The sequence below is a fragment of the Trichomycterus rosablanca genome, chromosome 16, assembly GCF_030014385.1.
Source record: "Trichomycterus rosablanca isolate fTriRos1 chromosome 16, fTriRos1.hap1, whole genome shotgun sequence".
NCBI lineage: Eukaryota > Metazoa > Chordata > Actinopteri > Siluriformes > Trichomycteridae > Trichomycterus > Trichomycterus rosablanca.
The window spans coordinates 1487424-1501054 of record NC_086003.1 but is presented as its reverse complement, the minus strand read 5'-3'; the positions used below and the strand labels follow the sequence as shown (position 1 = coordinate 1501054).

General features: G+C 45.2%; 1 protein-coding gene across 1 annotated transcript; it reads left to right on the top strand.

The window, feature by feature from the left end:
- The first annotated feature begins 4931 nt into the window (after window positions 1-4931).
- On the top strand, window positions 4932-13429 carry st8sia3 (ST8 alpha-N-acetyl-neuraminide alpha-2,8-sialyltransferase 3). Its single transcript, XM_063011525.1, has 4 exons — window positions 4932-5115; window positions 9095-9217; window positions 10395-10952; window positions 13046-13429. The coding sequence occupies exons 1-4, from the start codon at window positions 4940-4942 to the stop codon at window positions 13326-13328; spliced, it is 1140 nt and encodes a 379-aa protein (XP_062867595.1). The 5' UTR covers window positions 4932-4939; the 3' UTR covers window positions 13329-13429.
- The last annotated feature ends 202 nt before the right edge of the window (window positions 13430-13631 follow it).

Genomic DNA, 13631 nt, shown 5'->3' with positions numbered 1-13631 from the left:
ACCTGATCAATCCTAACGGACGTTAAAAACATGTGAGTGTTGTAATTTAGAGATTTTATAAGAGCTGCTACTGAGAGATCTTTATCTCAGTCTTATCTCAGTCTTATCTCAGTCTTATCTCAGTCTTATCTCAGTCTTATCTCAGTCTTATCATCCCAAGGTGTTGCTTAGCTTCTGAAAGCTTTATAACCATTATCTTGCCCTTTTGTGAGCTCATAAAAGTTTCACTGGCCTGCCTAGAGCAGATTATGATAATAATTATGGGTTTGAAATGACGGTGTTGCCGTGACATCTGAACTCAAAATCTATGCGAGGTGTCCACATACTTTTGGACGTAGAGTATATGTTTGTGTAAACTCTGGACTTGTTTAACGTTATCAGAGAGCGCTGAGCTTCAGGATAACGGAGATCAGGCCTGAGCGGAGAGGTCGCGCACCACCGCAGGAATGTGATAAGGACCCCGGCCGGAGAAACTGAAGGCGCGGCAGACACTCTGTAAATGAATAAGCGATTAGCCAGCGCTAACACACTCAACACCGCGCCAACAGGAAGAGGAAAATGGAGCTTTATGTGCTCGAGAGAGTCTAATAAAAAGAACTAATATTTATTCAGCCAGGACACGTACAGATGAAGGACACGCCTTTAGGACACAATCAACACCAGATTAAAATGATCTGCAGTTTGAACCACAGTAGATCTCAGTGGCATCAACGAGTCCTGGCCAACCAATAACCTGTGGATGGTTCACGGCTTGTCCCAGACCTCTGTCGGGGGGGTTTCGGAGATACTGACCCAGTCGTCTGGCCGTTGGGATTTGGCTTTTTCCTAAATCTCCCAGATCTTCATGGCTGATCATATCTACTGCATCAACCCAAGGTTTCATGTGTTCCTGACCCTCACATGCACCAGGCTTTGGGATGGACATTTTTTGGGGGGGTGGTCATAATGTTTTGGATCATCTGTATATATGGTGCAAAGGATTTGACTTCCAAACTGGATGGATGGATGGAAAGACGGACGGTTGGATAGGTGAATAGATAGATGCATATAAGGATGGACAAAAGAATGAATAGATGGATGGACAGAAGGAATGACAGACGGATGGATGGATGGATTAAGCAATGGATGAAGGGATGGCTAGACAGATGGATGGATGATGGACAGACGAACAGACACATCCAGTAAGTAAATGGATGGATGGATGGATGGATGGACGGACAGATGGAAAGATGGATGGATGGACGGACAGACAGAAGGATGGGGGATGGGTGGATGGATGGATGGATGGATAGATGGACAGAAGGATGGATAGATGGACGGACAGACAGAAGGATGGATGGATGGATGGACGGACGGACAGACAGAAGGATGGATGGATGGATGGATGGATGGATGGATGGACGGACAGACAGAAGGATGGATGGATGGATAAACAGATGGATGGATGGGTGGATGGATGGATGGATAAACAGAAGGATGGATGGATGGACGGACAGACAGAAGGATGGATGGATGGATAAACAGATGGATGGATGGGTGGATGGATGGATGGATAGATGGACGGACGAATGTATGGATAGATGGACAGAAGGATGGATGGATGGACGGACAGACAGAAGGATGGATGGATGGATAAACAGAAGGATGGATGGAAAAATAGATGCATATATTTTATATATATTATTCATTAATGCCAAAATTGCACAGTGCACAGTTTTCGTTGATTGAGATATTGTTCTACCTCCTGCTTCTATAGACAGACTCAAGTTGATTTACCTCACTGGCTCACTGCTGGGGTCAGAACCATAGAAAATAATTGCCCTCCCTTATCATATCGAACCTCGGCTTTGAGACTCGAACAAATCTCCACACCGTTGTTGGAACATCAATCCGCTGAAGCGAGCACAAAGGAAACGTGTCCGCGGGCTGAGATTTATGATGCTGTAGGTTCATCTCGCTCGGCCGTCCTTACTCTCTCTCTCTCTAATGAATGTGTGTGTGTGTGTGTGGGTGATTGATACTGGTCAGTGCGGAAACTGATCTAATGCAGCTCCAATCAGGCCAAGGCTCCCTGGTCAACCCATTGCCTAGCAACCATGGCTCTATTCGTTCTGCAGGGGCGACCTGTACGCCCCCCAAACACACACACACACACGAGCAGTGACCTCCAGGCCATATATCAGAAACACAAACCCCCGTGTCCTGTCCTAACGCTCCAATCCATCTCACCGCGTTCTTTCAGAAATGGCCGGCGTTTGGCCCGGACGCGACTCCGACTCAAGGCCTCGTCCTGCGCCGCGGTGCACCGTACCTCATCCCGGTTTTACCGTCCCTCTCTCTTTTCCGGCTGGCACGTGATTGATACTCCGTGTTTCCTTCAGTTACCCACCATCACTGATGACAATAACAAACTTCCGGCAGTCAGAGAGGACGGACCGCAGCGCTGCTGGAGTTTTTAAACACCTCACTGTCACTGTTGGACTGAGAATAGTCCACCAACCAAAAATATCCAGCCAACAGCGCCCCGTGGGCAGCGTCCTGTGTCCACTGATGAAGGTCTAGAAGATGACCGACTCAAACAGCAGCAATAGATGAGCGAGCGTCTCTGACTTTACATCTACAAGGTGGACCAACTAGGTAGGAGTGTCTAATAGAGTGGACAGTGAGTGGACACGGTGCTGCTGTGTCTGATCCACTCATACCAGCACAACACACACTAACACACCACCACCATGTCAGTGTCACTGCAGTGCTGAGAATGATCCACCACTAATTCAAACTGAACATATAACAACACAAAACGTGCACTGTTGATAATGCATTGCTTTCAAAAGTGTAAATAAAATCCATCAGTTCGTCCACAGACTTTAAATCACAATAAGCTTTTATTTAAAACCTTAAATATAACAGAAATATAACAGAAACTACTAACTTTCTAAATAAACAGCCTGACTCCAGCTGGAGGAATGAAACACACTAACCCATCAGCGCGTGGAGCAGAAAACAGGCCAGGTCATTAACCTAAATGGGCTAATGGGAGATTCATGGGGCTTTGATTGGGTCGCGTTCTTCCAGCCCATTAGGCAGAGCGAGAGGGAATCTGACAGCTCCTTCCAAGCATGGCCGAGCGTTAATGTAGCTATACAGCACAGGACAGAGGACTGGACGGCACAGACCTTCCTCTTCGTCCGCCCTCATCCTTCATACTGATGGCCGGAACCCACAGGGCGGCACGATGGAGCAGTGGGTAGCGCCATCTCCTCACAGCAAGAACGGCCTGGGTTTGATTCCCCGTTTGGGTGGGCCGGGTCCTTTCTGTGTGAAGTTTGCATGTTCTCCGGTTCCCTCCCACAAGTCCAAAGACATGCAGAATGATTAAAAAATCCCCCTGATTATAGGTGTGTGTGTGTGTCCTGTGGTGGACTGGTGACCCATCCAGTGTCCGGGTGTTTCCAATGATTTAGACCCACCACGACAAATGAATGAATGAACGTTTTGGGGGAGGAGGAGGAAGGTAACCGGAGTGCCTGAAGTAAACCAGCACAGTCATGTGAGGAACAAACCAAGATCCTCAGATCCCTGCAGCTTCTGCAACACCAGCGCCACATTAAAATGCGACTGTGCTTCCACAAACCATGATAATATAATTGTAATATTTGTGTAATATTTGTGTTCTTTATAATGCAGTTCACTAAATCTTCCATTTTTAATGGATACCAAAATAAAAGTCCTTGTGTGTTTATTTATTTATTATTATTATTTTTTTGTTTTTGTTTATGCAAACTAGCAGTTTTTTAAGTGATTTGCACACTTTAACGTGGCCCTATTTCAAACTTATTACATTTTATTTAGGAATTGTTTTAAAATGACGATGGTGTGGGTACCACACAGCTCCCAGCTCCTAATTACCTGGGTTTAATTCTCACCTGTGACAGGTTTTGCATATTCTTCCATACGTGTGTGCATTTCTCCAGGCACTACAGTTCCCTCTGACCTCCCACAAATCTGCAGAGGGTGGATTGGCTGTTTTAAATGACAGATCAAGTGAATAATAAGTAGGTGACTGGATGAATACACATGTTTCCATCACATGGACTGGTGCACTAATGGTTGTTACATTTACATAAAAAAATTGAGTTTTAAGGGCCTTGCTCAAGGGCCCAACAGTGGCAACCTGGTAGTGGTGGGGCTCGAACCAGCGGCCTTTCGATTACAAGTCCAATATCTTAACCACAAGGCTACAACTGCCCTACGTTATCCTGCCTCATGTCTGGGGTTTCCGGATGACACCAAACCCATTAGAACCCTGATCATGATGAGGTCACTGGTTACAATAAGTATATGGGGAAAGTTTAATATGTTAGTTGGTTCCGATAGTTGGATTAAAACAAGAAGACAAATCATTTTAAGCCTTTTATTTTACATGCTGCTGGTTTTCACATGTTTAATGCATCTGGTCCCAATAATTCTGGACATTTGGTCACATTTTGCGCATTTATTTTATATATTTGTTTATTTATGGTGACTTTAATATTGCAGATATGATTAAACCTGATCTATTCGTGCGTGCATCACATCTTTATTTAATTATTTAATTTCTATAGTAAACAAATCCCACAAACCGGGTCGAGTCTCCTTTAAATATCCACAGAGGCGAACAAACTAGATCCGAACAGGCTGCAGGTCGCATCTGTGCGCGGAGGACGGTGATGGAAGCGCGGTGCGCCGGCTCATCCCAGCGGGAGGAAGCGAGAGGAGAAGCCGAGCATCACTGCAGCATCACCGCGTCGCTCCCGCATCCGCATCCGTGCTGCGTGTGTTTGTGTTTGCGCACGCATGAATGAAGGTGTCTGAATGCATCCGGCCGCGGCTTCGCCTCCATCTTTAATATTCCGCAGCGTTTCTGTGCGAGCCCGTCGGGGGATGAGAGCAGGGCATCATGGTGCGCGTCCTCAGCGCCCTGGGTTTGATCATGTTCAGCGTGGCTCTGCTCATCCTGTCTCTCATCAGCTACGTGTCCATAAAGAAGGACGCCATCTTCACGGGCCCCAAATACCCGAGCGGAGGAGGAGGAGGTGGCGGCCCGCGGATGTACATGTTTCATGCGGGGTTTAGGTGAGTGGTGCAGATCTGCGGCGGATCACACAGCGGTTATTCGTATGTGCGCAAACACGTGTGTGTTTACATGTACAGATATATATTAGAGTTTGATGGAGTAAGGGTGGTTGTAGCCTAGCAGTTAATGTACTGGACTAGTAATCATAGGGTCGCTGATTCAGCCACTGTCAGGTTGCCAATGTTGGGCCCTTGAGCGAGGCCCTTAACCCTTAATAGATCAGACTGTATTCTCACAGTACTGTAAGTCTCTCTGGATAAAACGCGTCTTCTAAATGCCAAAAATGCAAAATGAGTGTGCAGGTTTAGACAGAATACACGTGTGTGTCTGTCTTTCTGTCTGTCTTTCCTTCTCTGTCTGTCTGTCTGTCTTTTTACTGTCTGTCTGTCTTTTTTCTATCTTTCTGTCTTTCTTTTTCTTTCTGTCTTTCTTTCTCTTTCTGTCTGTCTGTCTTTTTTCTGTCTGTCTTTTTTCTTTCTTTTTCTTTCTGACTGTCTGTCTTTCTTTCTCTTTCTGTCTGTCTGTCTGTCTGTCTTTTTTCTTTCTTTCTGTCTGTCTTTCTTTTTGTCTTTCTGTCTGTCTGTCTTTCTTTTTCTTTCTGTCTTTCTTTCTCTTTCTGTCTGTCTGTCTTTTTTCTGTCTGTCTTTTTTCTATCTTTTTCTTTCTGACTGTCTGTCTTTCTGTCTTTCTTTCTCTTTCTGTCTGTCTGTCTGTCTTTTTTCTTTCTTTCTGTCTGTCTTTCTTTTTGTCTGTCTTTCTGTCTGTCTGTTTTTTGTCTTTCTTTCTGTCTGTCTGTCTGTCTTTCTGTCTCTGTCTTTTTTCTGTCTGTCTGTTTTTTGTCTTTCTTTCTGTCTGTCTTTCTCTCTTTCTGTCTGTCTTTCTCTCTTTCTGTCTGTCTTTCTGTCTGTCTTTTTTCTGTCTGTCTGTTTTTTGTCTTTCTTTCTGTCTGTCTCTCTTTCTTTTTCTGTCTGTCTTTCTTTCTCTTTCTGTCTGTCTGTTTTTTTGTCTTTCTTTCTGTCTGTCTTTCTTTCTCTTTTTTTCTGTCTGTCTAAAAGTATCTTCTAAATGCCGTAAATGTAAATGAGTGTGTAGGTTAAGACAGAATCCACACGTGTGTGTGTGTGTGTGGGTATTGACATCTACACGCACACTACATGGACAAAAGTATTGGGACACCCCTCCTCATTTTGAATTCGTGTTTCAGCCAGCGTCCTGCACACAGCCCTGACCTCAGCACCACTCTGTAATGAGCTGGATCATCAACATCAGTACCCAGCTGTACAAATCTGTCATATTTTGACCGAATGGGCACAAATTCCCACAGACATTCTCAGAAGAGCGGCTGTTGTTCTAGGTGAACAGATCACACAGAGGTCTCTCTGTTCTAATGCCATTTGTTTTTGAAATGGGACGTGCAACAAGGTCACGGTCAGGTGTCCGAATACTTTTGGCCATATAGGGTAGATAGAAGTACTGTAGCTACCGATGCTTTGATTATTTTGCCTATGTTGACTGTAATGGATTATTTGTAGGGCTGGGTATCACCACCAATTTCCTGGATCGATTCGATTCCGATTCACCAGGTCCCGATTCGATCTTCGATTTTCGATTCGATTTTCGATTCGATTTTCGATTCGATTTTCGATTCGATTTTCGATTCGATTTCGATTCAACACATTTAGGCATATTTGAGTTACATTAACAGGTTTTGTTTACATATGTACAGATGTTCAGAGAACGAATGTGATAATTGTACAAAGAACACTCATTATTAAAAATATTTGTGTATTTTGTTTACATAAATAATTAATCCAAAACAGAAAACAGTAACATTCAACAGCCAGGTGTATGTTTACATTACATTTACAATGTTGTAGCATGTCAGACAAATGAAATAATAATAAAAAATGAATGTTACTGTTTTCTTCCATTTGTCTGACACGCTACAACATTGTAAATGTAATGTAAACATACACCTGGCTGTTGAACAGCTTATGCCAAGTTTACACTACACGACACTCTGATTAACACCTGGTCACTGTAATGTTCACACTACACGACTGATGGGCGATGGGGGGTTTTACACCATCCATCACCAGGGGGAATCACAGGCGAGCTTCTCTGGTCTCCAAAACTACGTTTTGTCACGAAAACACACGTGAGAAGTGATGAAAGGTTTAATGATACCACGTCCAAACATGCACATCAACAAGTAGCGAGCAATCAAAGTTTGTGCGCTGATGAAATAAATGAATCTGAGTGGATTTGGCAACACGAGCAGCATGGATCGTTCTGTAGTGAGTTGGAGGTTAATAAATATTTTGTTTTGTAGAGAACGATCTCGCGTGTGCTGATGTATTCTGATAGAAACTATATTGCGCTCCACCACCTGTTTCCAACCTCGCCCCTGTGTTTCCCCTCGCTGTTTCTCACATTGATCGAGAGCCGAGTTTTGATCGCAGAGCGAACACCGAGTTCCTCCCGAATCCAGAGCCGAGCGAAAATCAGTGCAGAAAGTTGTGTAGTGGTCATAACTTGAGCTTCTGCCATGCTAAACTGATGTGCAGGTCAGATCTCGTTGCATGAAAAAACAGTGGCTGGTCACGCGAAATTAAAGGGGGTAACAATAGTAATAGATTTCCGTGTGCACCGTAAAAAGGGGCGTATTTAAAAAATCGATCTCGCATTTATATGAATCGATATCGGATCGTTCAAATAAAGATCGATTAAAATCGAAAAATCGATTTTATAAACCCACCCCTAATTATTTGATTTCTAATAATAATGTATTAATAAATTCCATGCTTGGCGTCTCTGTCTTTAAGTGCCCCTGTACCTGCCCAGTGGCATTTAGGTAAAATTCATGACAGAAAAAAATCTGCTGGGTCAAAAATATACAGACAGCAACGTCAGTTCCGACATCAATATTCTTCTGTTCTATAATATCATAGACTTTATGAGATGGCTTCCTAATTCCTTATGACTTCTCTGTGCACATACAAATGATGCTAGTTTGACTGCAACAATTAAGCGCCCACTAATAAGAGCAACTTTAAACGTAAAGAAGAAAAAAGTGAAATGAAGAAAAATAGTTAAAAAGTGAGAAATAACAGTGAAAGAGAAAGAATGAAAGACAGACAGAAAGTCAGACAGACAGACAGAAAGTCAGATAGACAGAAAGAGAAAGAAAGACAGACAGAAAGAAAGACAGAAAAAAAGACAGATAGAAGTGATTGAGGTAAAAAAGTTTATTCGGGTCACCAATCCATCTCAGGGAACTCACACACACACACACACTTTTAGCATCTCCAATTAACCTGACCTCCTGTCTTTGGACTGTGGGAGGAAACCGGAGCTCCCGGAGGAAACCCACACAGACATGCGGAGAACATGCAAACTCCACACAGAAAGGACCCTGGAATCGAACCCAGGAACATCGTGCTGGGAGCCGATTTCTGGTTGTGAACCATCAGTGAGGACTTTAACATGTTCACCTTATTAACAATGACTCAAAAGTAAAGTACTGTATAAATATAAATGTAAATAAAAAACGTGAATAAATAACTCAGCTTTATTAGAATTTACAGCTCGTTATTTCTTTTATTTATTTGATTTCCTGTTTACTGGTGCAGCCGTTGTGCTCTTGTTAAACTCACTAATGAAAAGCACGAGCTCTTAACGAGTCAGCTGGACTAACTGACCAGGCCTGGGGTCTAAAAGAGGCTGTTTAATTAGAGTGACCATCGACTGCCCGGGGCGTGGCGGGGCGGGGGGATTGGCGCTGGGGCCGATGGGGTGGCATTGATCCGAGCTACTTTCAGCAGCTGCCACCGCTGTGATACCGGGACCAGGGCTTCCTGTGAATTGGAACGGAAACTTTATTTTCCTGTCGCCCATGCTGACCGCTGACCGCCCCCCTATCCAGCCCCCCCTTCCCCCTACTAATGCTGCCTCCTGTCCTCTTTCTCTCTTTCACAGGTCCCAACTGGCAATGAAGTTTTTGGACCCAGCGTTCACCCCCCTGAGCAACGCCCTGAATGAGAACCTGCAGGACAATTCCTCCAAGTGGAGGTTTAATAAAACTGCGTACCTGCAGCAAAGGTAAGTGCGACTCCAGCGAGCCGGGTTCGGGCCGAGTTTTTAAGGTTTGTGGGTCACATGTGCGAGCGTTAGAAGTTTGGGCTCTGATGCTGCACACTAAAATTATGATTTGATCTTTGATCAGATCTGATTAATAAAATGTGTTTCATCTGTCAAACTTTGTGGACGGTCCTTCACCAAACCCAGTGGTCCCGGTTTGGGATGAACCGGAACATCAACCAATTGACTGTACAAACAATCTTTTGTACCATGAATTGGGGAAAAATTCCCATACACAGACGTACTCCAAAGCTGAAAAGATCACACAAGAGGTCCGTCTGTCGGGACGTCCGAAAAGCTCAGGTCAGTTGGTCAGGTGTCGAAATACTTTTGGCCATATTGTGTATCTTATATGCAAAAAAGTATTTGGACACCTGACCACCTGACCTGAGCTTTTTGGACGTCCCTTGTGGTTTTTAAGTCCAGGTATTTAATCCACACCCTGTTGCTAAAATGTGTATTCGAACACCTTTAGGATGAACTGAAACAGCGACTGAGAGTCAACAAGGCCACAAATGCCCACAGATGCATTCCAAAATCTTGTGGAGAAAAAAAATCTTGTGCAGACAGAAAAAAAAACAGACAGACAGAAAGACAGACAGCCAAAAAATACAAACAGACAGGAAAAAGACAGACAGAAAGAAAGAGAAAGAAAGACAGACAGACAGAAAAAAGACAGACAGAAAGAAAGAGAAAAAAAAGACAGACAGACAGACAGAAAAAAGACAGACAGAAAGAAAGAGAAAAAAAAGACAGACAGACAGACAGACAGAAAAAAGACAGACAGAAAGAAAGAGAAAAAAAAGACAGACAGACAGACAGACAGACAGAAAAAAGACAAACAGACAAAAAGACAGACAAAAAGAAAGAGAAAGACAGACAGACAGAAAAAAAGACACAGAAAGAAAGAAAGAGAAAGACAGACAGACAGAAAGACAGACAGAAAAAAGACAAAGAAAGAAAAAAGACAGACAGAAAGAACTCCCGATTCATCTCACGACTTTGGTGCGTGTAGTAAACGTCCTCCGTTTTCTAGCCGTGCATGACGTACGTCCCACTCGGCTGAGCTGTTGTTGCTGCTAGAGTATTTCACCTCTCAGCAGGGTGAACTGACCCTCTGACCTGTGTGTTTCTGCAGTACCGAGATCGGCCAGTACATCGACATGGCGCGTAACTTCACCCTGACCAAGAGCAGCGTGCGCGTGGGTCAGCTGATGCACTACGATTACTCCAGCCACAAATACGTCTTCTCCATCGGCGAGAACTTCCGCTCGCTGCTGCCGGACTCCTCGCCCGTCCTCGGCCGGCGCTACAACACGTGCGCGGTGGTGGGCAACAGCGGCATCCTCACGGGCAGCCGGTGCGGCGCCGCCATCGACTCGTACGACTTCGTCTTCCGCTGCAACTTCGCGCCCACCGAGTTCTTCCGCAAGGACGTGGGCCGGCGCACCAACCTCACCACCTTCAACCCCAGCATCCTGGAGAAGTACTACAACAACCTGCTGACCATCCAGGACCGCAACAACTTCTTCCTGAGCCTGAAGAAGCTGGACGGTGCCGTGCTGTGGATCCCCGCCTTTTTCTTCCACACCTCGGCCACGGTCACGCGCACGCTGGTGGACTTCTTCGTGGAGCACCAAGGGCAGCTCAAGGTGCGACTGGCCTGGCCTGGGAACATCATGCAGTACGTGAACAGGTCAGAAACACCAGCTTTTAAACACTCCGAAACTACAAAGGTGTTTTATTTTAGCCTGATATTCTGACCACTATTACAGAGACGCCCGGGTGGTGGTCCTGCATGGTTGGGTGATTGGGCTCCGACTCTGGCATGGGGTCTCTGCTCAAGGTTTCCTCCTGGTACTCCGGTTTCCTCTCACTTCTCAAAAACAAGACAGTTGGTGGAGTGGCGACTCTAAATTGCCCCTGTATGGGTGAGGTTTCACTGATGTCCAATACTAAAGCCGATAAAGACCTGTAGACTCGCTTGCGAAAGGTGTGATCCTCTCTCGCACACCAGTGATTTAGGTGGGAATGGACTGACCACAACCCTGACCGGTGTAAAGCATAATGCTAGGTCCAGTTCAATTTCTAACAAGGTTGGCCAGACAACTGGACACAAATGGCAGGAGCTTCAGTCAGAAAAAAATGCTGAGTCAGGTTTTTAGTAGTGTATTCATCTGTTCTGTAAACCAAGAGAACAGCGCAGGACATAACGCTCAAAGAAGACGGAGTGGCTACTCTAAATTGCCCCTGTTGCCCTGAAATCGACTGCCCTGTACCCAGTGTTAGGCTCTAAACCATCCCCAGCCCTGACCGTTATCAAACGATTACTAAAAAATGAATCTATTTATTCGTAGAACTCGTAGAGCTGTGTGCACTGACCACTGACACAAACAAGCTAAATCAGGACATTAGGTCCTTCCCTAAACTGTTTAAATGTTTAAAGGCATACAGGTCATCAGAAAGTCAAAGTACAATGCACAATATGGTTAAAAGTATGTCGACCCCTTTCCTAATTATTGAAGTCAGGTGTTTTAGCCACGCCCATTGTTTACAGGTGTGTACAATCACTATCAGATTGATTGCCAAGAGTTTAAGGAAGGCCCCTGTCTTGTTCCAGCATGACTCCGCCCTTGCCTAACCTTACACAGAGTCTTTAAATAAATGGGCTCATATTTGCGCAGTGTAGGTGCCACACAGCCCAAAGACCTGGGCATTCGGGTTCAATCCTCACCTGGTTTCACGTAGGTACTTAGGTTTCCTTTCGTCACCCAAAAATATGCCAAAAGGTGGAGTGGGTGGTCTAAAATGCCCCTAGATTTGTGTGAGTGGGTAATAAGGTCACGTTCAGGGTGAATTCCTGTGTTATAACCACAGTTAGACACCAGACCCACCACGACCCTGGTCAGGATAATAAATAAATGGTGAATACATTTTCTCAGATACTTTGTGCGACTCTAAAATATAATAATGAACTTTTTAGATGTTTTAGACGCTTATTAAACGTATTATTTTGTGTTTGTGGAGCTGCGTGGCTTTTTAAACACTAAACAGAACGCAACTGAGCTCTACCGGAGCCTGTTTTTATTCGGGATCACACCAGGTGAGTCTGGGACGGACCTAAAGCTGATGATCTATAAATGGTGCATTAAAAACGCAGTAAAATAAGGAGGTACGGAGAGTATGTTTCGAGCGGCCACGAGAGCGAGAGGACAAAAGAAAGAAAGAGCCGAGAGACCGAACCTGAAAGGCTTTTGAATGAAATTGAGGGGAGAGTGTGAGTACGGATGAGAGGAATCGATGGAGTGAATTGGAGAGGCGTGGGGTGAATGGAACCCCGCTGAGGTGTATGAAGAGGGGCTTAGCGTGCCGGTCACCGGGAATGCCGAGCCGCACCGTAATCTCCTCCAATCCCATTAAGGAGGCACAATCTCCACCTTTAAAAGCTTCTGATAGGCCTGAGACACCCTGAGAGTTTAATGTTCCGGTAATTTAATAGACGCCGGCGCTGACAGACACACGGGCACGTAAACGTCACTATTCTGATAAAAAGGGGGGGAGAAAGAAAGGACAGATTTATGTTTGTTGTGACTGTGGACCGTGTACCAGTAATAAGTTCCTAATAAAATAAATGAATGCTCAGGTTGTGTGTTCCGGTTCTCCAAGTGTATGTAAACTTTTAACTTCAGCTGTAGGTGTGGGTAAATCCATGAGTTTTTACTGTATATTTATATTATCAGCTATGTATGAATTCGCCGCGTCCCTCACTGTCCCCGTTTCCGTCCGCAGGTACTGGAAGACGAAGCAGCTCTCCCCGAAGCGTCTGAGCACCGGGATCCTGATGTTCACTCTGGCCTCGTCCATGTGCGAGCAGATCCACCTGTACGGCTTCTGGCCCTTCGGCTGGGACCCCAACACGGGCAAGGAGCTGCCGTACCACTACTACGACAAGAAGGGAACCAAGTTCACCACCAAGTGGCAGGAATCGCACCAGCTGCCCACCGAGTTCAAGCTCCTGTTCAAGATGCACACGGAGGGCGTGGTCAAGCTGAGTCTGTCGCACTGCACTTAGGCGTCGGCGTTCTGAGCTTCGCGGGACGTTGAGCCGCACAGCCCTGATTTAAGCGGTGCTGAGTTGTGGTCACCTGAACAATTCACATGAATTTGGGCGGTGGGGAGATTCATCGAACCTTGCTTAGCGAGCTCGGCAGCCATAACAAATATAATCTATTTTCTTTCCACCGATAAAGTTCGCACTTCCTCCATTTTGGACCCATCGCACTGCAATACGAAGGAACGTCCGTCCGGCACCGCGGAGCAGCTTGTGCTTTATTTCTGGGTTACAAATTCACATATAAGAATCTTAACAGACATA